The sequence below is a fragment of the Achroia grisella genome, unplaced genomic scaffold (genome assembly GCF_030625045.1).
Source record: "Achroia grisella isolate CSIRO2021 unplaced genomic scaffold, CSIRO_AGI_Agris_v1 utg546, whole genome shotgun sequence".
In the NCBI taxonomy this organism is placed as follows: Eukaryota; Metazoa; Arthropoda; class Insecta; order Lepidoptera; family Pyralidae; genus Achroia; species Achroia grisella.
The window spans coordinates 4,937,258-4,963,322 of NW_026712931.1; the positions used below are offsets into that span (position 1 = coordinate 4,937,258).

The 26,065-nt window shown below is 36.2% G+C and overlaps 1 protein-coding gene across 2 annotated transcripts in view; it reads right to left on the bottom strand.

Moving 5' to 3' along the window:
• Window positions 1–26,065, bottom strand: part of LOC131848027 (transmembrane protein 184B) — a 48,574-nt gene that overhangs the window by 8,494 nt on the left and 14,015 nt on the right. For both annotated transcript variants that reach the window (XM_059197776.1, XM_059197777.1), the window contains exons 3-6: window positions 23,199–23,364; window positions 2,932–3,158; window positions 1,548–1,749; window positions 460–695 (exon numbers count right to left, since the gene is read on the bottom strand). In XM_059197776.1, coding sequence (XP_059053759.1) covers window positions 460–695; window positions 1,548–1,749; window positions 2,932–3,158; window positions 23,199–23,364 — 831 coding nt within the window. The remainder of the gene's footprint in view (window positions 1–459; window positions 696–1,547; window positions 1,750–2,931; window positions 3,159–23,198; window positions 23,365–26,065) is intronic.

The following is a 26,065-nucleotide window of genomic DNA, read 5'->3' on the forward strand; positions in this document are numbered from 1 at the left end:
ACATTAGGACATGTTTAATCGTGAACAGAAGAAAGACAAAAGAACCGTGACTTTGCTATATTAGCATGTAAAAATATAACATGTCATAGACATATAGCTTCGCGCCATAGGCAGAAAAAGCCATGGCATTGAATTCTAACACTACACAACGCGAATTCTAACAAGTCTTGCTTGACTACTTCTTATAAGTTGTCCTAGATATATAAACAAATGATGGTTACTTTGTTAAAATGTAGTTTAACACAGGAACCGGCGTAAATTCATTTAATCCGCAATGTAAATAAATATAGTGAGCGGTTATGGGTCCAGTTCGCAGTAGTTTCTGTCGACCAGAGGCTGGTTTCAATACAGAATTACTACCATTGACTTATAATAGACAAATACATAATCTTTCTTTATACACTAATGCAATGCCAATTCGGTGTACTAGTATGTCACGTCTGTTATCGTGTGTCGTACCTTGAGGCTGCTGGAGATGGACTGCATGGTGACGGAGCGGTGCGGGTCGCGGCGAGCGAGCGCGTAGGGCGCGGCCGGGAACGCGTACCGCAGCGCGATGGCGGCCGCCAGCATCTCGATACAGATCAGGAAGTTCTGGTAGCCCGCCGACACCGTACCGGCCGACGTCGGCTGCTCGTTCTCGCCCATTATCGGCGAGATCACCTCCGCCTTCTCGAGAATGGCAAGGGCTACACCTGGAGATAAAATATTTTTATTAAAGATATTATAAATACATATATATGTATTATTCCACTATACATAAGTAACGAGCTTATGTATATGGACGTAAACTGTAAATCAGGAAATACAATCCTTAGTAAGATACGTAATATAAAAAATTTTAATTGACCTACACCAACAATGCAAGTCAGCTGAATCTTACAATAGGCACTCTAACCAAATATATTTACATATATGATTATCAGTGACATATTCCGTAAATAATTTTAACATGCATTTATCAAAATTAGTCATTAAAAAGTAATTCAGACATAAAGATAATCATGAACGATAACAGATAATCTATAAACACACATAACCCTTAGATTTTTTTTGTTATATTTATTTTTTCCTAATAGAATAGTTATTCACTGACCCAATGGTAAGTAGTAACCTTCGCCTAAGTAATTCAACAGGATGATATCATTATATTATGTATGTTATCCTGTAATTTCAATGCCTTGTTTTTGATGCTTCAACCGATACACAGCTTACGAAACAAGCTGCTTGGCATGGCTGAAATAGGTCAGCCTGCGGTACTCTACGCCTTGCATCCCATCTAATGTACAAATGTTAACAATCATGTAGTCTCAAGCCACGCTTAATAATTGACCCACTGTTTAAGCATTGCACCTTTTAAATTCATTGCTGTGTAAGGTCCAAGATGCTGACGCCTATGGAACTATCTTTCCTTATCTAATAAATACAATTAGAATGTACCTGTCCTTATAAAGTAGTAGTAAAATAATAGTTTTAAGATATAAACGTATTGGCAATTAGTTGTAAATTTATATTGTATTAATTTAATAAATAAATTCATAAATTACCTTGCCAAAACGAGAGGAAGATAACGGATTTGACAGTGAAAAACTTGAGCACTGGGTCGAAGGGTTTGAGCATCTCCCTGGTGGCACCGAGGAACAGGAACAGCCCGTAGAGCGCCAGACTCACAGAGAAGTTGTACACGATCGTTATGTATATGTACCCGCCGCTGATGCTCCAATCGCCGTCATGATATTTGCCTGCAGCCTGAAACAGTAATTTTTAATATATAATAACAAAGCGGTAATATTCACTGCACGAGTGTACCAGAATGGCAGCCAGTGGAGACAAATAAGGAGCACTGCGGATAACATCAGCCTCTTACCCCACTACATAACAATCTGTCAAGAATGTATCAAATGAGAAAAAGAATAACAAAGTAAAAAATAACAGTTATAGGTATAATCAACAGTAGATTTTGTGATGAACGCAACATTTGATTTCGCACGGTATATTTTGAATTCAACGCATCTCCACAGGACTAAGCATAGGCAGAAAGGTAAGGCAGAGTACAGCGCTTCGAGAAGAGAACAAAATACATGAATATCAAAAATCTATCTAAATAACAGCGAGAAGTAGTATTAGTAATTTTGTCACAATTTACAACAGTAATTTATTACGACCTAATATATTTTATCATTTGCATATCTTATTCACTATAGTATGTCTTATCTTAATATCATTGTACGGCTGTGATTACGTTTAAATTATTTATCATGTTACTATTACTGATTCGATTGTACGCAATAATTGCCTATAAAGATATTAGTCACGTTTTAGTTATCAATTTATCAGCGAATTCAATTGTCTGCAACTAAAACCGTAATAATTTTACTAAGACTAACATTTATAACGTTATTAAATATCTATCTAATAAACATACAATCGTATCAACATACGTATGTTGCATATATGTAGGTATATAATAAAAACACGAATTAATAAACAACATACATCTAAAATTACTTTTTAATTTAAAATAACGAGGGAGATTCTACAAAGCCGTTTGCATGAGTGTCATCTATTTGTGCCTACAAGTAGCTTACTTCAAACGTGTTATCTTAAGATTGGTATAGTTTAAGCGTACTATTGTAGTATATTTTAAGCGTACCATTTCTTATAGGGTCTAGATTTAATTTCTTTTTGTATTGTAGACTTTTTGTCCACACTACGTGTTTTTTGTTTAGATTACAGATAACGGTACGATGGAAACCAACCAAAAATGGACAAGTCTTTAGATTAATAAAGTATAAAAAAAGTGTTAATAAGGGTGTCTTCAGACCACATTGGATTTTGCCACGTCAGTGTTGTTCGTATCTTGAAACGAGACTCACCTCTTCCAACCAGCTACATAAAAAGATAGAAAAAGGAACTTTATAGAAATTTTACCTGTAAAAATATGATGATGAACGCACAAAGTGGCTTGACAAGACAGAACTGTAAGGTAGCCTGTTTGCAGAAACGGAGGAATCCGATAGTATAGGTGGCGCCTGAGAGGCAGCACGTTCCATTGACACACGAGGCGCGCACGGGCCGCCCTCGAAGCTCCGACATTATGTTCCCTTCGCCACCGAGATACTCGTAGCAAAGTGATAGGAAACTGTAGATCACGAAGGCTGAAACACGTGTAAAATTATACGTTTCAATATACATACACATATAAAATAGATATTTCAATGTAAGTTTGTACAAGTCACATATCGACGGCCTCGGTGGTCTAGCGTTTTAGCTCACCGCTTTACTTCCGAGGGTCGCGGGTTCGATTCCTCGCACGATCCTTTCATTTTAAATACTTTACAATACATTTATTTTTCGTGTGTAACTAATTTATTAAAACCTATAAATGTATCGATTAGAAATAGAAATAAATAGAAATAGAAATAATCTTTATTCAAATAAACTCATTACAAGCACTTTTGAATAGTCATATTTTGATTCTACCACTCATTCGGAATGCAGATTCATCACAAGAAGAATGAGCAAGAAACTTGTGTGTTGCTCTTTTTAATAGATGTTTTTTTTTTATATAAATAATTACAGTATAACAAGTAAGAGGCATGCGATAATCAACATAGAAGTCGCTACGCACTCATTATTAATGTAATCAGATAATATTGTCAGTGCTATAGATTTAAAGTTTTTCTATAAAAACATTATTATTGGTGCGGCGGTGGCTATGATCTAGCCTTCTTCGATGGACTATATTGTTGTATAGGAAACTGGCTGGTCGTATATGAATGACTTACCCTACTTCAATGTGCTTGTTCTTCAGTGGGCCCACACGGTTACGGGAATCTCAGGAATTCACTCAGGTTGATTACAACTATTAAGACATGCGTGCGATATGAGTGCGACGTGCGCGCGCGGCGAAAGCTATGACATCACTGATTATTGAATTAGCCGGGAGGGGTGTCAATGCACATCAACAAACCAGGTACGCATCGCGTTTGGCGTAACCATGCCCCCCGCCTTGACATAATGTCAAAGTAAAATTAACAAAAGAAAAAAAAATAAAGGAACTACACAATTGAACCTTATTGCGAATGCGACAAATACAAAAAACAAGAAAGAAAAAATACAAAAAATATCAAATGCGGAATTTACTAAATAAGAAAAATGCAAAGGATTTTAACTTAATTTATTAACCTATTATAAATGCGTACTACCTATCTTATAGAATACATATTATTGCAAAGGCAATGGACATATGCGGTGCGTTAGGAGGGATAAGGGTCCACTTAATTCCATTGTTAGCTAATTCCTTATCCCAAACAGATCTACATTCTTGCGATAAAAACAAATAAAGTTCACGTAGGTAGGATCGTGCCCCTATAAAATTAGTACCATGATCCGTATACATGCATTGAATAGGACCGCGGCGAGCGAGAAAACGTTTTAACGCGGCGAGAAAACAAACTGTACTCAATTCACTTGCGAGCTCAATATGAACAGCCCGAGTGGTTAAGCACGTGAATAAGCAAACGTATGCTTTGCGAGTGGTTATACCACGACCGCGATAAGGGGTTACAAAAAACGGACCTGCGAAATCACAGCCACAATGGACAAAGGCTTTAGGAACTTCCTTCACCCTTAGTGCAGGCAGATCACCCATCGGTGGGAATGTAGGACGCGGTTTATTGCGGAAACAAATATTACAATTAGCTACGATCGTGCGAATCATACGTCGAGCTGCGAGAATCCAATATTTAGTACGTAATATTGACATTAACAATTCTGGGCCTGTATGCAGGTTTTTACGATGAAAGTGTGTTACAATTAATTGAACTATATGATCTCTGCCCGGAAGTAATATAGGGTGTTTATAATCGAAATCTTCATCAGAATGAGTCAGACGACCACCAACTCTTAAGAGATTGTCTGATAAAAATGGATTTAATTTAATTATTGATGCGGTACAAGGTTTTTTATTATTTAACTTGCTAATATCGTTTTTAAAATGAAACCCCTGCACAGCGCGAATAATTATACGTTCGGCGAAATCCAAATCGGAACTGGATATGACGCCGCGTGGAAGAATGTTAGCGAACTTATAAATATAACAAATTACACGAAGTAATTTCATCCATGACGAAAATTTGCGAGCGAGCGAATATAAATAAGGTTCCATAGAATCTTCAATGGTAACCAGTGCGATAGGGTTTTTATTTCCTTCATCGGAAGCTAACTGAGCTACAGTACGTAACGCTAAGTACGGGCTGCAACGTAAGCCAAATGCAACTTTATTAAATTCAAAGACTTGGAGCGGTTTATTAGGACTAAATCTATATACAATACGTTGAAAACAACGATCTTGCGGGCGAACTTTTATTCGTAAATACATTTGTCGCACATCAGCTGAGATGGCGACTGCGAACAATCTCATATTCAAGAGAATAATAAATAAATCCTGTTGTAAGGAAGGACCTGTATGTAGAATATCATTAAGCGAAAATCCAGTACTAGACTTCGCGCTTGCGTCTAGTACCGGCCTTATTTTCGTGGACACTTTGTCGTCACGTAAGACTGCGTGATGCGGTATAAAATAACTAGGGCTGTTATTTTCAATTACGTCTACGGGAGAAATATATTGTTTTTCTATACATTCGTGAATTACCTCATCATAAAGGTATTTCAGTTGCGGTTGCGATGCGAATTTACGTTCCAAATGATAAAATCTGCGTTTAGCGATATCGAAAGAGTTCCCTAAAGACTTAGAACTATACTTAAATGGTAAAGCGACTTCGTAGTGACCTGATTCGTTACGAGTGGTCGTTGTGGTATAAAAATCTTCACAGTATTTATCGTCTATACTTGTTATTGGTTTGCGATCTACTTCTTCAATCTCCCAAAATTTGCGAATTAATACTGAAACCTCGCACGAAGTGGTGGAACAGAACGAGAATGAAGAAGACGTAGAAGTTAAGGTGGGAGCTTCACCTAAAATAAGATAACCGAGAACAGTCTCCAACGCGTTTGGAGTACCAGGTGAATTTATAATTTTACCTCCAGACAAAAGGGTCGCGAATAGATTGACACCAATCAAAAGGTCAATTTCTGATGGTGTTCCCCACGTATCATCTGCGAGCGGAATATTAGTTAAGTAACTGAGCGCGCCAACATCAATTTGACATGTTGGTAAGTTACCTGTTATTTTATTCAAAACTAAAGCGCGAATATTATAATATTGCTCATGATTAAATCTCGATCGGAAAGAGAGATCAACTGCACCCTTAACTGGTTCAGTGGCGCCACCTATACCCTTAACGGTGGTATGTGCGTCCGGCTGCATGGTTAAACCCAATTTTAAACAACACTTAGAAGTAATATAATGCTTTTGTGACCCGGGGTCCAATAAGCAGCGAATGACAACATCACTCCCATTACGAGCAGTAGCAAATACCTTGGCAGTAGCAAGTACTTCAGTCACATACGGCTGCTCATGAATGGACGATGAAAGCGTGCATAACGACTCCTTGTCTCCACCAGTGGTGGTTTCAATAGGAACGGGAGTTGGTTCTAATCGTGTCTGTTGTGTGGGTTGTGTGTGCGCAAGCGGAGGCAATTGCGACGAAGAAGATGGTGGTAATTGGCGACCTTGCGTAGAAGATGTCTGTGCGTTTTTCGTACCCTGAGATACTTGCGTAGGTGCGGAATTATTATTTTTAAAACAAAGCAACGTATGATGTCTCGGATTGTTACAATTTCGACAGGCGGAAGTTGATTGACAACTGAAAGAGTTATGTTGACTACTTAGACATCTAGTACACATACGGTTAGTTTTAATATAATTAAATCGATCATTAATTGTGAAAGTTGAAAATTGTTTACATTTATATAATTGAGAATGTGAATCACCTTTACATAAGGAACAATAAATGCGTTGCGTAGGATTAGTACCTAAAAATGTACGTGGCGATCGAGCGATCGATCGTTGATGCGACTGTGCACGACCACTGGCGGACGCGGCGGCGGGACCGTCCAACTTGGTGGCGGCAGCGGCGCCGGCGGTGCGGTTACACGTGCGTTGTAATATTTTTACGTGTTGACGTATAAATTTTATAAAATTTTCAAACTGCGGTATGTCATCTTCTCCTCTAATTGATGACTCATACGACTGCGCGGTAGCCTGATCTAATGCCTTTAATCCCATATAAATAAATATAAAATCATCCAGCTTTTCAATTTTAAGTTGCTTTAATGCTGCGATAGTCGACGAGAAAGTATCAATAAATTTTTCTAAGTTTATTGCCGAAGGACCGTTAATTGATTTTAAAGAAAATAATTTATCTAAATATGACGTTGCAAGAGAGCGTTTATCTTGATACTTGTCGATTAAAGCTTGCCACAATATAGGATAATTTTCGGCTGCTGGTACTAAGCCAGCACACAGATTTCTAGCCTTTCCTGACAGGTGACTCATAAGATAATGAAAACGTTCTGAGTCCGAAAAGGATTCATTGTCATGAATAACCTGTTTGAATGTTTCGTAAAAGAAAGGAAATTCTAAAATATCACCTGAGAAGACTGGTAACACAATTTGGGGGATCCTTACTGATCCCTGTTTGTTGTCTGGTAAAGCAGACTGACAAGCGGGAGCTGGAGTTCGCGAAGATTGAGGTTGTAACGAGACCGCCATCATCTTTATAGAATAAAACATTTCGTCAAAAGCGGTGAGAGATTGATAATTAACTACATAATCAGGGTTTAGTTCCAAATTAAGGAGAATAATTTCATCGACAATTTTAACATACTCGGTGCGCATTTGATCGATCAGGCTAACTTTTGCAATAAAAACATTACGATGTTTCTCCATTTTAGTTTTCGAAGATAATTCATAAATAGACTGAAGTTGCGAAAAATATTGTGCACGTTTTGCTTCATACATTTTTAATTTTGCGTTTGTGTTAGCCATTATTATTATTTATATATATACTTCTTAAAAAATAACAAAGGAAAACCAATAAATGCGATATATAAAACTATGTGCGGTAATAACGTACAACTATACCTGTACTACCGTAAAAGTGCGAGCGATAAACAATAATAACGTATAATAGGTATTTAATGTACTAAATACCTACAAGACAGACAGATGTACTTGTAGCGAAAATAAGTACACAAATGCGAGAAATGATGCGCGATATAAACTAGCATACATAAAAAATATATGCTTACTATGCTATAAAACTACTAATTAATAATGCGAAAAATAGGTACAACTATTATCTATATATACCTATATGCGAGAAAAATAAAATAATGCATAAAAGCAATATTTTAAATATGCGGTGCGAGAAGTAAATCACCATAACGTTTTAAACACTAAAGCGCGTGACAAATAAATTTATATATACCTACTCATAAGCGGTAGTATGTAGGTACATAAGTGCGACAATACGGAATGTAGGTATCGACCATACATCTACAAAAAAAATATGCGAGCGAAACATAAACTATACATAAAGCGAAATCGAAGTGAGTGATGTCATAGAAAATCAGATAATATATCTGGTGCGGCGGTGGCTATGATCTAGCCTTCTTCGATGGACTATATTATTGTATAGGAAACTGGCTGGTCAAATATGAATGACTTACCCTTACTTCAATGTGCTTGTTCTTCAGTGGGCCCACACGGTTACGGGAATCTCAGGAATTCACTCAGGTTGATTACAACTATTAAGACATGCGTGCGATATGAGTGCGACGTGCGCGCGCGGCGAAAGCTATGACATCACTGATTATTGAATTAGCCGGGAGGGGTGTCAATGCACATCAACAAACCAGGTACGCATCGCGTTTGGCGTAACCATGCCCCCCGCCTTGACATAATGTCAAAGTAAAATTAACAAAAGAAAAAAAAATAAAGGAACTACACAATTGAACCTTATTGCGAATGCGACAAATACAAAAAACAAGAAAGAAAAAATACAAAAAATATCAAATGCGGAATTTACTAAATAAGAAAAATGCAAAGGATTTTAACTTAACTTATTAACCTATTATAAATGCGTACTACCTATCTTATAGAATACATATTATTGCAAAGGCAATGGACATATGCGGTGCGTTAGGAGGGATAAGGGTCCATTTAATTCCATTGTTAGCTAATTCCTTATCCCAAACAGATCTACATTCTTGCGATAAAAACAAATAAAGTTCACGTAGGTAGGATCGTGCCCCTATAAAATTAGTACCATGATCCGTATACATGCATTGAATAGGACCGCGGCGAGCGAGAAAACGTTTTAACGCGGCGAGAAAACAAACTGTACTCAATTCACTTGCGAGCTCAATATGAACAGCCCGAGTGGTTAAGCACGTGAATAAGCAAACGTATGCTTTGCGAGTGGTTATACCACGACCGCGATAAGGGGTTACAAAAAACGGACCTGCGAAATCACAGCCACAATGGACAAAGGCTTTAGGAACTTCCTTCACCCTTAGTGCAGGCAGATCACCCATCGGTGGGAATGTAGGACGCGGTTTATTGCGGAAACAAATATTACAATTAGCTACGATCGTGCGAATCATACGTCGAGCTGCGAGAATCCAATATTTAGTACGTAGTATTGACATTAACAATTCTGGGCCTGTATGCAGGTTTTTACGATGAAAGTGTGTTACAATTAATTGAACTATATGATCTCTGCCCGGAAGTAATATAGGGTGTTTATAATCGAAATCTTCATCAGAATGAGTCAGACGACCACCAACTCTTAAGAGATTGTCTGATAAAAATGGATTTAATTTAATTATTGATGCGGTACAAGGTTTTTTATTATTTAACTTGCTAATATCGTTTTTAAAATGAAACCCCTGCACAGCGCGAATAATTATACGTTCGGCGAAATCCAAATCGGAACTGGATATGACGCCGCGTGGAAGAATGTTAGCGAACTTATAAATATAACAAATTACACGAAGTAATTTCATCCATGACGAAAATTTGCGAGCGAGCGAATATAAATAAGGTTCCATAGAATCTTCAATGGTAACCAGTGCGATAGGGTTTTTATTTCCTTCATCGGAAGCTAACTGAGCTACAGTACGTAACGCTAAGTACGGGCTGCAACGTAAGCCAAATGCAACTTTATTAAATTCAAAGACTTGGAGCGGTTTATTAGGACTAAATCTATATACAATACGTTGAAAACAACGATCTTGCGGGCGAACTTTTATTCGTAAATACATTTGTCGCACATCAGCTGAGATGGCGACTGCGAACAATCTCATATTCAAGAGAATAATAAATAAATCCTGTTGTAAGGAAGGACCTGTATGTAGAATATCATTAAGCGAAAATCCAGTACTAGACTTCGCGCTTGCGTCTAGTACCGGCCTTATTTTCGTGGACACTTTGTCCTCACGTAAGACTGCGTGATGCGGTATAAAATAACTAGGGCTGTTATTTTCAATTACGTCTACGGGAGAAATATATTGTTTTTCTATACATTCGTGAATTACCTCATCATAAAGGTATTTCAGTTGCGGTTGCGATGCGAATTTACGTTCCAAATGATAAAATCTGCGTTTAGCGATATCGAAAGAGTTCCCTAAAGACTTAGAACTATACTTAAATGGTAAAGCGACTTCGTAGTGACCTGATTCGTTACGAGTGGTCGTTGTGGTATAAAAATCTTCACAGTATTTATCGTCTATACTTGTTATTGGTTTGCGATCTACTTCTTCAATCTCCCAAAATTTGCGAATTAATACTGAAACCTCGCACGAAGTGGTGGAACAGAACGAGAATGAAGAAGACGTAGAAGTTAAGGTGGGAGCTTCACCTAAAATAAGATAACCGAGAACAGTCTCCAACGCGTTTGGAGTACCAGGTGAATTTATAATTTTACCTCCAGACAAAAGGGTCGCGAATAGATTGACACCAATCAAAAGGTCAATTTCTGATGGTGTTCCCCACGTATCATCTGCGAGCGGAATATTAGTTAAGTAACTGAGCGCGCCAACATCAATTTGACATGTTGGTAAGTTACCTGTTATTTTATTCAAAACTAAAGCGCGAATATTATAATATTGCTCATGATTAAATCTCGATCGGAAAGAGAGATCAACTGCACCCTTAACTGGTTCAGTGGCGCCACCTATACCCTTAACGGTGGTATGTGCGTCCGGCTGCATGGTTAAACCCAATTTTAAACAACACTTAGAAGTAATATAATGCTTTTGTGACCCGGGGTCCAATAAGCAGCGAATGACAACATCACTCCCATTACGAGCAGTAGCAAATACCTTGGCAGTAGCAAGTACTTCAGTCACATACGGCTGCTCATGAATGGACGATGAAAGCGTGCATAACGACTCCTTGTCTCCACCAGTGGTGGTTCCAATAGGAACGGGAGTTGGTTCTAATCGTGTCTGTTGTGTGGGTTGTGTGTGCGCAAGCGGAGTCAATTGCGACGAAGAAGATGGTGGTAATTGGCGACCTTGCGTAGAAGATGTCTGTGCGTTTTTCGTACCCTGAGATACTTGCGTAGGTGCGGAATTATTATTTTTAAAACAAAGCAACGTATGATGTCTCGGATTGTTACAATTTCGACAGGCGGAAGTTGATTGACAACTGAAAGAGTTATGTTGACTACTTAGACATCTAGTACACATACGGTTAGTTTTAATATAATTAAATCGATCATTAATTGTGAAAGTTGAAAATTGTTTACATTTATATAATTGAGAATGTGAATCACCTTTACATAAGGAACAATAAATGCGTTGCGTAGGATTAGTACCTAAAAATGTACGTGGCGATCGAGCGATCGATCGTTGATGCGACTGTGCACGACCACTGGCGGACGCGGCGGCGGGACCGTCCAACTTGGTAGCGGGAGCGGCGCCGGCGGTGCGGTTACACGTGCGTTGTAATATTTTTACGTGTTGACGTATAAATTTTATAAAATTTTCAAACTGCGGTATGTCATCTTCTCCTCTAATTGATGACTCATACGACTGCGCGGTAGCCTGATCTAATGCCTTTAATCCCATATAAATAAATACAAAATCATCCAGCTTTTCAATTTTAAGTTGCTTTAATGCTGCGATAGTCGACGAGAAAGTATCAATAAATTTTTCTAAGTTTATTGCCGAAGGACCGTTAATTGATTTTAAAGAAAATAATTTATCTAAATATGACGTTGCAAGAGAGCGTTTATCTTGATACTTGTCGATTAAAGCTTGCCACAATATAGGATAATTTTCGGCTGCTGGTACTAAGCCAGCACACAGATTTCTAGCCTTTCCTGACAGGTGACTCATAAGATAATGAAAACGTTCTGAGTCCGAAAAGGATTCATTGTCATGAATAACCTGTTTGAATGTTTCGTAAAAGAAAGGAAATTCTAAAATATCACCTGAGAAGACTGGTAACACAATTTGGGGGATCCTTACTGATCCCTGTTTGTTGTCTGGTAAAGCAGACTGACAAGCGGGAGCTGGAGTTCGCGAAGATTGAGGTTGTAACGAGACCGCCATCATCTTTATAGAATAAAACATTTCGTCAAAAGCGGTGAGAGATTGATAATTAACTACATAATCAGGGTTTAGTTCCAAATTAAGGAGAATAATTTCATCGACAATTTTAACATACTCGGTGCGCATTTGATCGATCAGGCTAACTTTTGCAATAAAAACATTACGATGTTTCTCCATTTTAGTTTTCGAAGATAATTCATAAATAGACTGAAGTTGCGAAAAATATTGTGCACGTTTTGCTTCATACATTTTTAATTTTGCGTTTGTGTTAGCCATTATTATTATTTATATATATATACTTCTTAAAAAATAACAAAGGAAAACCAATAAATGCGATATATAAAACTATGTGCGGTAATAACGTACAACTATACCTGTACTACCATAAAAGGGCGAGCGATAAACAATAATAAAGTATAATAGGTATTTAATGTACTAAATACCTACAAGAAAGACAAAAGTACTTGTAGCGAAAATAAAGTACACAAATGCGAGAAATGATGCGCGATATAAACTAGCATACATAAAAAATATATGCTTGCTATGCTATAAAACTACTAATTAATAATGCGAAAAATAGGTACAACTATTATCTATATATACCTATATGCGAGAAAAGTAAAATAATGCATAAAGCAATATTTTAAATATGCGGTGCGAGAAGTAAATCACAATAACGTTTTAAACACTAAAGCGCGTGACAAATAAATTTATATATACCTACTCATAAGCGGTAGTATGTAGGTACATAAGTGCGACAATACGGAATGTAGGTATCGACCATACATCTACAAAAAAAAAATATGCGAGCGAAACATAAACTATACATAAAGCGAAATCGAAGTGAGTGATGTCATAGAAAATCAGATAATATATCTATAACTATAACTAAAAAGATATAAAATAACTATGTTCACAACTATTATTTTACGCGGGAGTATTCTAAAGCGTTGTTGTTAGTCACTGTGTCGATACACCACGTATAACTTAATCATAGGTACGTAGGGCACGATCTTTAACCGACATGCAAGGAAATAAAATATCTATTACGAACAGAAATAAAATCGCTGCTTATCAATAATTATTCAGATTAAATAGTGTGCTTTCCCTGCTCACTTTCTTGTGTAAAGACTACGGTAATTAACACTAACAATCTTAACATTCAAACACTACAATCATCATACATAATATTCGACAGGTAATATTGTTTCGTCAAATAGTATAACGACAACTATAATATTTCTAGAAGCTTCGATCGATCGAACAATATCGATATAATGCGGGTGAATGTGAAATTAAATGAACGAAACAACGCAAACAGATATAAAGCGAAATTGAAGAATTGAGCTGCGAGTTATGAACAATTCATAAGCGACATAAATATAAACTTATTTATTAACGAAAATACCAATGTATCGTTATATTTGTGCAACCGTGGTATGCAATTTGAATAGATCCTATTACATGCGCAATAAGGTTCAATATTACATGCGAGTCATTCACTCGACTTTCACAATAGGAAAAAATTAAAACAAATTTTAAATAAATAAATTGCGATTCCTATTGTGATCCGGCGACGGAAGGCCAATAAATGGTGCGGCGATGGCTATGATCTAGCCTTCTTCGATGGACTATATTATTGTATAGGAAACTGGCTGGTCAAATATGAATGACTTACCCTTACTTCAATGTGCTTGTTCTTCAGTGGGCCCACACGGTTACGGGAATCTCAGGAATTCACTCAGGTTGATTACAACTATTAAGACATGCGTGCGATATGAGTGCGACGTGCGCGCGCGGCGAAAGCTATGACATCACTGATTATTGAATTAGCCGGGAGGGGTGTCAATGCACATCAACAAACCAGGTACGCATCGCGTTTGGCGTAACCATGCCCCCCGCCTTGACATAATGTCAAAGTAAAATTAACAAAAGAAAAAAAAAATAAAGGAACTACACAATTGAACCTTATTGCGAATGCGACAAATACAAAAAACAAGAAAGAAAAAATACAAAAAATATCAAATGCGGAATTTACTAAATAAGAAAAATGCAAAGGATTTTAACTTAACTTATTAACCTATTATAAATGCGTACTACCTATCTTATAGAATACATATTATTGCAAAGGCAATGGACATATGCGGTGCGTTAGGAGGGATAAGGGTCCATTTAATTCCATTGTTAGCTAATTCCTTATCCCAAACAGATCTACATTCTTGCGATAAAAACAAATAAAGTTCACGTAGGTAGGATCGTGCCCCTATAAAATTAGTACCATGATCCGTATACATGCATTGAATAGGACCGCGGCGAGCGAGAAAACGTTTTAACGCGGCGAGAAAACAAACTGTACTCAATTCACTTGCGAGCTCAATATGAACAGCCCGAGTGGTTAAGCACGTGAATAAGCAAACGTATGCTTTGCGAGTGGTTATACCACGACCGCGATAAGGGGTTACAAAAAACGGACCTGCGAAATCACAGCCACAATGGACAAAGGCTTTAGGAACTTCCTTCACCCTTAGTGCAGGCAGATCACCCATCGGTGGGAATGTAGGACGCGGTTTATTGCGGAAACAAATATTACAATTAGCTACGATCGTGCGAATCATACGTCGAGCTGCGAGAATCCAATATTTAGTACGTAGTATTGACATTAACAATTCTGGGCCTGTATGCAGGTTTTTACGATGAAAGTGTGTTACAATTAATTGAACTATATGATCTCTGCCCGGAAGTAATATAGGGTGTTTATAATCGAAATCTTCATCAGAATGAGTCAGACGACCACCAACTCTTAAGAGATTGTCTGATAAAAATGGATTTAATTTAATTATTGATGCGGTACAAGGTTTTTTATTATTTAACTTGCTAATATCGTTTTTAAAATGAAACCCCTGCACAGCGCGAATAATTATACGTTCGGCGAAATCCAAATCGGAACTGGATATGACGCCGCGTGGAAGAATGTTAGCGAACTTATAAATATAACAAATTACACGAAGTAATTTCATCCATGACGAAAATTTGCGAGCGAGCGAATATAAATAAGGTTCCATAGAATCTTCAATGGTAACCAGTGCGATAGGGTTTTTATTTCCTTCATCGGAAGCTAACTGAGCTACAGTACGTAACGCTAAGTACGGGCTGCAACGTAAGCCAAATGCAACTTTATTAAATTCAAAGACTTGGAGCGGTTTATTAGGACTAAATCTATATACAATACGTTGAAAACAACGATCTTGCGGGCGAACTTTTATTCGTAAATACATTTGTCGCACATCAGCTGAGATGGCGACTGCGAACAATCTCATATTCAAGAGAATAATAAATAAATCCTGTTGTAAGGAAGGACCTGTATGTAGAATATCATTAAGCGAAAATCCAGTACTAGACTTCGCGCTTGCGTCTAGTACCGGCCTTATTTTCGTGGACACTTTGTCCTCACGTAAGACTGCGTGATGCGGTATAAAATAACTAGGGCTGTTATTTTCAATTACGTCTACGGGAGAAATATATTGTTTTTCTATACATTCGTGAATTACCTCATCATAAAGGTATTTCAGTTGCGGTTGCGATGCGAATTTACGTTCCAAATGATAAAATCTGCGTTTAGCGATATCGAAAGAGTTCCCTAAAGACTTAGAACTATACTTAAATGGTAAAGCGACTTCGTAGTGACCTGATTCGTTACGAGTGGTCGTTGTGGTATAAAAATCTTCACAGTATTTATCGTCTATACTTGTTATTGGTTTGCGATCTACTTCTTCAATCTCCCAAAATTTGCGAATTAATACTGAAACCTCGCACGAAGTGGTGGAACAGAACGAGAATGAAGAAGACGTAGAAGTTAAGGTGGGAGCTTCACCTAAAATAAGATAACCGAGAACAGTCTCCAACGCGTTTGGAGTACCAGGTGAATTTATAATTTTACCTCCAGACAAAAGGGTCGCGAATAGATTGACACCAATCAAAAGGTCAATTTCTGATGGTGTTCCCCACGTATCATCTGCGAGCGGAATATTAGTTAAGTAACTGAGCGCGCCAACATCAATTTGACATGTTGGTAAGTTACCTGTTATTTTATTCAAAACTAAAGCGCGAATATTATAATATTGCTCATGATTAAATCTCGATCGGAAAGAGAGATCAACTGCACCCTTAACTGGTTCAGTGGCGCCACCTATACCCTTAACGGTGGTATGTGCGTCCGGCTGCATGGTTAAACCCAATTTTAAACAACACTTAGAAGTAATATAATGCTTTTGTGACCCGGGGTCCAATAAGCAGCGAATGACAACATCACTCCCATTACGAGCAGTAGCAAATACCTTGGCAGTAGCAAGTACTTCAGTCACATACGGCTGCTCATGAATGGACGATGAAAGCGTGCATAACGACTCCTTGTCTCCACCAGTGGTGGTTCCAATAGGAACGGGAGTTGGTTCTAATCGTGTCTGTTGTGTGGGTTGTGTGTGCGCAAGCGGAGTCAATTGCGACGAAGAAGATGGTGGTAATTGGCGACCTTGCGTAGAAGATGTCTGTGCGTTTTTCGTACCCTGAGATACTTGCGTAGGTGCGGAATTATTATTTTTAAAACAAAGCAACGTATGATGTCTCGGATTGTTACAATTTCGACAGGCGGAAGTTGATTGACAACTGAAAGAGTTATGTTGACTACTTAGACATCTAGTACACATACGGTTAGTTTTAATATAATTAAATCGATCATTAATTGTGAAAGTTGAAAATTGTTTACATTTATATAATTGAGAATGTGAATCACCTTTACATAAGGAACAATAAATGCGTTGCGTAGGATTAGTACCTAAAAATGTACGTGGCGATCGAGCGATCGATCGTTGATGCGACTGTGCACGACCACTGGCGGACGCGGCGGCGGGACCGTCCAACTTGGTAGCGGGAGCGGCGCCGGCGGTGCGGTTACACGTGCGTTGTAATATTTTTACGTGTTGACGTATAAATTTTATAAAATTTTCAAACTGCGGTATGTCATCTTCTCCTCTAATTGATGACTCATACGACTGCGCGGTAGCCTGATCTAATGCCTTTAATCCCATATAAATAAATACAAAATCATCCAGCTTTTCAATTTTAAGTTGCTTTAATGCTGCGATAGTCGACGAGAAAGTATCAATAAATTTTTCTAAGTTTATTGCCGAAGGACCGTTAATTGATTTTAAAGAAAATAATTTATCTAAATATGACGTTGCAAGAGAGCGTTTATCTTGATACTTGTCGATTAAAGCTTGCCACAATATAGGATAATTTTCGGCTGCTGGTACTAAGCCAGCACACAGATTTCTAGCCTTTCCTGACAGGTGACTCATAAGATAATGAAAACGTTCTGAGTCCGAAAAGGATTCATTGTCATGAATAACCTGTTTGAATGTTTCGTAAAAGAAAGGAAATTCTAAAATATCACCTGAGAAGACTGGTAACACAATTTGGGGGATCCTTACTGATCCCTGTTTGTTGTCTGGTAAAGCAGACTGACAAGCGGGAGCTGGAGTTCGCGAAGATTGAGGTTGTAACGAGACCGCCATCATCTTTATAGAATAAAACATTTCGTCAAAAGCGGTGAGAGATTGATAATTAACTACATAATCAGGGTTTAGTTCCAAATTAAGGAGAATAATTTCATCGACAATTTTAACATACTCGGTGCGCATTTGATCGATCAGGCTAACTTTTGCAATAAAAACATTACGATGTTTCTCCATTTTAGTTTTCGAAGATAATTCATAAATAGACTGAAGTTGCGAAAAATATTGTGCACGTTTTGCTTCATACATTTTTAATTTTGCGTTTGTGTTAGCCATTATTATTATTTATATATATATACTTCTTAAAAAATAACAAAGGAAAACCAATAAATGCGATATATAAAACTATGTGCGGTAATAACGTACAACTATACCTGTACTACCGTAAAAGGGCGAGCGATAAACAATAATAAAGTATAATAGGTATTTAATGTACTAAATACCTACAAGAAAGACAAAAGTACTTGTAGCGAAAATAAAGTACACAAATGCGAGAAATGATGCGCGATATAAACTAGCATACATAAAAAATATATGCTTGCTATGCTATAAAACTACTAATTAATAATGCGAAAAATAGGTACAACTATTATCTATATATACCTATATGCGAGAAAAGTAAAATAATGCATAAAGCAATATTTTAAATATGCGGTGCGAGAAGTAAATCACAATAACGTTTTAAACACTAAAGCGCGTGACAAATAAATTTATATATACCTACTCATAAGCGGTAGTATGTAGGTACATAAGTGCGACAATACGGAATGTAGGTATCGACCATACATCTACAAAAAAAAATATGCGAGCGAAACATAAACTATACATAAAGCGAAATCGAAGTGAGTGATGTCATAGAAAATCAGATAATATATCTATAACTATAACTAAAAAGATATAAAATAACTATGTTCACAACTATTATTTTACGCGGGAGTATTCTAAAGCGTTGTTGTTAGTCACTGTGTCGATACACCACGTATAACTTAATCATAGGTACGTAGGGCACGATCTTTAACCGACATGCAAGGAAATAAAATATCTATTACGAACAGAAATAAAATCGCTGCTTATCAATAATTATTCAGATTAAATAGTGTGCTTTCCCTGCTCACTTTCTTGTGTAAAGACTACGGTAATTAACACTAACAATCTTAACATTCAAACACTACAATCATCATACATAATATTCGACAGGTAATATTGTTTCGTCAAATAGTATAACGACAACTATAATATTTCTAGAAGCTTCGATCGATCGAACAATATCGATATAATGCGGGTGAATGTGAAATTAAATGAACGAAACAACGCAAACAGATATAAAGCGAAATTGAAGAATTGAGCTGCGAGTTATGAACAATTCATAAGCGACATAAATATAAACTTATTTATTAACGAAAATACCAATGTATCGTTATATTTGTGCAACCGTGGTATGCAATTTGAATAGATCCTATTACATGCGCAATAAGGTTCAATATTACATGCGAGTCATTCACTCGACTTTCACAATAGGAAAAAATTAAAACAAATTTTAAATAAATAAATTGCGATTCCTATTGTGATCCGGCGACGGAAGGCCAATAAATGGTGCGGCGATGGCTATGATCTAGCCTTCTTCGATGGACTATATTATTGTATAGGAAACTGGCTGGTCAAATATGAATGACTTACCCTTACTTCAATGTGCTTGTTCTTCAGTGGGCCCACACGGTTACGGGAATCTCAGGAATTCACTCAGGTTGATTACAACTATTAAGACATGCGTGCGATATGAGTGCGACGTGCGCGCGCGGCGAAAGCTATGACATCACTGATTATTGAATTAGCCGGGAGGGGTGTCAATGCACATCAACAAACCAGGTACGCATCGCGTTTGGCGTAACCAATATCTATAACTATAACTAAAAGATATAAAATAACTATGTTCACAACTATTATTTTACGCGGGAGTAGTCTAAAGCGTTGTTGTTAGTCACTGTGTCGATACACCACGTATAACTTAATCATAGGTACGTAGGGCACGATCTTTAACCGACATGTATTGTATAAAACAGCTATGCGAACTAAATACCCAAACAATTTACAATAACCAGCGTATTATACGGCGAGTACTGCAAGGAAATAAAATATCTATTACGAACAGAAATAAAATCGCTGCTTATCAATAATTATTCAGATTAAATAGTGTGCTTTCCCTGCTCACTTTCTTGTGTAAAGACTACGGTAACCAACACTAACAATCTTAACATTCAAACACTACAATCATCATACATAATATTCGACAGGTAATATTGTTTCGTCAAATAGTATAACGACAACTATAATATTTCTAGAAGCTTCGATCGATCGAACAATATCGATATAATGCGGGTGAATGTGAAATTAAATGAACGAAACAACGCAAACAGATATAAAGCGAAATTGAAGAATTGAGCTGCGAGTTATGAACAATTCATAAGCGACATAAATATAAACTTATTTATTAACGAAAATACCAATGTATCGTTATATTTGTGCAACCGTGGTATGCAATTTGAATAGATCCTATTACATGCGCAATAAGGTTCAATATTACATGCGAGTCATTCACTCGACTTTCACAATAGGAAAAAATTAAAACAAATTTTAAATAAATAAATTGCGATTCCTATTGTGATCCGGCGACGGAAGGCCAATAAATGGTGCGGCGGTGGCTATGATCTAGCCTTCTTCGATGGACTATATTGTTGTATAGGAAACTGGCTGGTCGTATATGAATGACTTACCCTACTTCAATGTGCTTGTTCTTCAGTGGGCCCACACGGTTACGGGAATCTCAGGAATTCACTCAGGTTGATTACAACTATTAAGACATGCGTGCGATATGAGTGCGACGTGCGCGCGCGGCGAAAGCTATGACATCACTGATTATTGAATTAGCCGGGAGGGGTGTCAATGCACATCAACAAACCAGGTACGCATCGCGTTTGGCGTAACCAATTATCGTTAACGAATTCTTCAATTTTATAGTAAGCTTTTTTGCAAAGGAACTGTTTTATTTGACATTTAAATCTTTTTTCTGGCAGATTTATAACATACTCTGGTATTTTATTGTAAAACCTTACGCAATTGCCATAAAACGAATTACTAACTTTAGCCAAACGACATTTAGGTAAAATCAGTTTGTTATTGTTACGTAAGCTTTTATTAGTGCAATCACTAACTCTTTTGAAACTGTCTATATTCCTTCTGGCATAGATGATATTTTCATAAATGTATTGAGAAGCAACGGTGAGGATATTTGATTCCTTAAAACACTCTCGCAATGACTCCCTGGAACCCATACCATAAATGGAGCGAATGGCCCTCTTTTGTAAAGTAAATATTGTAATTATATCAGCTGCTTTGCCCCATAACAAAATACCATACGACATAATGCTATGGAAATAGCTAAAGTACACAAGTTTAGCCGTTGCCACGTCTGTTAATTGTCTAATTCTTCTTACCGCATAAGCGGCAGAACTAAGTCGACTCGCCAATTTAGTAATATGAGCACCCCATTGCAACTTGGAATCTAATGTGATACCTAGAAATACAGTATCGTCAACAAAATTAATAGATTTATTGTCCAATACGATTTTTGAATCTACCGGCCTTACATTGGGGAGAGTAAATTTTATACATTTAGTTTTATTTGCATTTAGTAGCATATTATTTGCCGTAAACCATTTTAAAACATAAGAGAGAGAACCGTTTACTTCGTCCATATCATCAATATGTCGATTGACTTTGAATACTAATGAAGTATCATCAGCAAACAGAACTATGTCAGCTATCTTTTCTACCATATAAGGAAGATCGTTTATGTAAACTAAAAATAAGAAAGGACCCAGAATAGAGCCCTGAGGAACACCCATTTTAATACTAGTTCCCTCAGACTTTGCACCATTTATTTCAACAACTTGCATTCTATTATTTAGATAGGATTTCATCATGCATAGTGCTTCATATCTAATACCGTAATGTTCTAATTTGAGTAAGAGTGTTTCATGATCAACGCAATCAAATGCTTTTGAGAGGTCACAGAATACACCGATAGCATCCTGAGACCTCTCCCAACAGTCAAAAATGTGTTTCATTAAAGCTACACCAGCGTCAGTAGTTGATTTACCGGCTGTGAAACCAAATTGCCGACTGTGAAGCAGTCTATTTATTTTAAAGTGTTGAAGCATCTGATTGAGCATAATTTTTTCAAACACTTTACTTAGTACTGGTAAGATAGAAATGGGCCTATAATTACCTACTTCAGTTTTATCCCCTAACTTAAAGAGTGGAGTTATTTTGCTATGTTTCATTAAATTGGGAAAAACACCGTCAAAAATACATTTATTGAAGATAGTTACTAAATATGGAGCAATAACATCTATAGCGGTGTTAATAACTTTAACAGACATGCCCCAATGGTCTTCAGTATTTTTTAAATTTAATTGTTTAAATGTTTTCGTAATTGTAGCAATGTCAATAAATGTAAATTTAAATGTAACCGGACACGAAGCAACATTGTCAATAAGGAATGATTTAGCTGTACTTGGAGAAGAGTCCAAAGAGGACGTAATATCAGTTGGAATACTAGCAAAAAATTTTTCAAAAATATTGACTATTTCTTTCGTGGACGTTACTAGTTTATCATTATAATTTAACGTAAAATCATTATATGGACTTTTAACTTTGCCAGTTTCTTTATTAATAATATTCCACACTGTCCTAATCTTATCCTTGGATTCTTTAATTTTTTTATTTAGATAATTAGACTTTGCTACATTACATACCTTTTTAAAAGTTTTTGAGTATCTTTTTACATAATTTACGAATGTACTATCGAAACGGTATTTTTTTTGATCATATAAATCAAATAATATATTTCTACTTTTATGAATTCCCTTTGTAGCCCATTCTGAAAATTATTATAACCTATATGATTGGATTTTGAAACTTGAATTATAAAAAAATAATACATTCATTATGTAACATATAACAAAACTTGAGGACTTTTATGATATTTTCCTGTTGTCAAATTGATACATTGCATTGCTGCTGTTCCATACATATACACACCTTCATAGCAATCCCTGACGGTGAAAAAGTAGACGTAATATGAGTTTCCATTGAAGAAGAGCAGCGAGATCCAACTGTAGCAGCCGTAGATAGGTACGATGAACAATATCCGGACTATCCAGCGCTGTTCTGATGGATTTGTGTACCAGCGAAGATGCTGGTAAATCTGCAATGACAATATAATTTTTTATTTTGATAGTTATGTAGACCGGCCGTATAATTATGTAAGATTGTATGAAATCGTTTCTATTAAATTTGTGATACAAACATAAATTCGTTTCAAACGATAAACTGCGATAATGTTTGTTATACAAATCTATCATTTCTATCGACAAACTACTGACATGTGTTTTTAGTAACAATTCTTAATTGCAATAGATTAAGATTTTCTATAAACCATTTATTAGTTATAAACTAAATTGGTTTGCAATTACAAATTGTCCGTACATTAGAAATTATAGAATTTAATCTACATCCCATGAGAAGTTTTACATAATTCAGTCAAACATGTACATAATTATTTATATAAACAGGATAACACGTGAGTAGTGTTATATCTGGTGGTATGGGAAAATATATGTTGTCATAATTTTCTTACAGTTTGTCTGAAAATTTTAATTGCTGAGCTTGTTTTATTACATTTTTAGAACACATATCTGTAATTACGTAGCACGTACGAGACCGCGAATTATAGCTAGTTATAAAATCACAAAGATGACTATTAGTGTTGTTCTACATAAACAATATTATATTTAGATAGATATTTAGTATTATCTTTATAAGGGCAATTTAAAATATTTATTATTTGAAACTATTATTTTATATAAAAGTATTCATGCTTAAAGTGTTAGTTACTTCGCCTTTTAAAACAAGGTTAATAAAGTTTTTTTATTCCAATTACTTAAGTGTACACTGTTCTGATATAAGACATCGCTACCGATCAACAAAATGTCTCAAGTCTACTATTTTTGCACATTATAGCCGTGAACATAATATCTATTACCTTAGCATCTAGCTGTTACCATTAGGTTATTAGTCAATAAGGATATTGGGAGCGGCAGTGCGTCTGACGTAAGCCTTTACTCATCCATTTATATTTACAAATATCTGCTTCTAAGACAGTGCATGATTTTATATACCTAAATATAATAAATAGATATGATTCTTTACTAAACAAAATGATTATAAACATTCATATTGTTTTAAAATGTTATATTACTATGCTGTATGAATGCGTTCGTATCAAAAATTTAATAGATTATATATTTTCCATTTAAGACCAATATCATCCTTCCTTAATTGATATCTTATTATAATTGGGAATCACAATGGTTTAATTTTAGAATAACAGACTTCAATCATAAATAGATTAAGATAGAAGAAATCTTAATGGAATGCGAAAAAATTTCATTGGTAATCTGCTTACACCTTTAAGAAGTGGGCTAAAACAAAATATAACCAACTAACTACATATTTTTCTTAGATATGAATCTCCATTAAAATATGTTAAGATAGATCGTATCACGAACACGGACAGGCTATCTGTTATCTAAAAGAAGGTAGACATAGTCGCGAACAGCAAGTAAACTATATAATGGACTTTGTTAATTACTAGAAATGCTTATCTATAGGCGACGTAATTAATTAGTTATTTTGAAACTAGATACATGTATGTGTGTGTAGTAAACAGAACATGATACTGACATCTACAGGCTGTACTTGAACTGCTAGAAACTTATTCATAATTTCATTTACAGTTCCAAAGTATATAAGAAAAACTAGATCACTACAATAAAATCAACTTCAAACTATCATCTAATTCCACTGAACTGGGAAGGAGATTGTTAGTAATGTGGACTAATAACCCCACTGCTAGGAATGTCCCATGTCAGGTTGATTATGTGGTTCCCCCTGGAAACCATCGTGATAAATTTATGGTGAATTTACCACGATGGACTAACTGGCCTGACCTCATGCTCATTTTATTATCATCCATAAGATACCATTGCCACGCAAACGGTATCAAACCAAAATGCATGCGTCTGAATAATAATCCGTATAACGGTCTACAACGTCTATACATTACATAGATATTCTTTTCCTTTTTGTTAAAAGTTATTACTATTTAAATAGATACAGATACTGTACACGGGAACCTAATACAATTTTACCAGACTTAGTAACAGATTTGATACAAAATCGGTGTTGAGGTGTTGAGGTGAGGATATATTTCTTCGATAGGAGTTTGCTTACATCCTGTTTAGCATTAGATATCAATACAATTATTGGTCCGAAGGAATAACATGTGGAGTAATATGGATGTCGGTGTATGTAAATCAATAGGCGACAAGTACTGTTCACTAGTCAGCAAGTGGTAATTGGGTCGTATGCTTATTCCAAAGACGAATGTGTCGCTGTGTAACATGAAAAATGCATAAGTAAATTTTATATTCAGTTTGCTTTTTTTTCTATGTAGTTATAATATATTTGCAACAGTAATTGTCAGTTTATTTGCAAAGTAAGTTATAAAAAAATGTATAGGTAGTGTAAACCGCCATTGAACATTGTAGAAACTCAGTATAACAAAACGGAACATAGTTCATAACTGGAGCGACACTGATAAGAGTCCGATAATACACAAAAGAATGGGCATTTGTAATTCATAGTCTAAGCCGCAATGCCGTAAAAGGTTTTTTTGCAAAAAAACGGCTATTACCCGCATACGAGTAGATATTCTACATGCACTTAACACAAGCTACGTTAGATTTTGGAGGCACTTATACAGTATATGGGAAAAGAGGTCATGGTACGATAAGAGTTGATATACCTACTAATAGTAGATACAATAATACTAATAATCGATATAA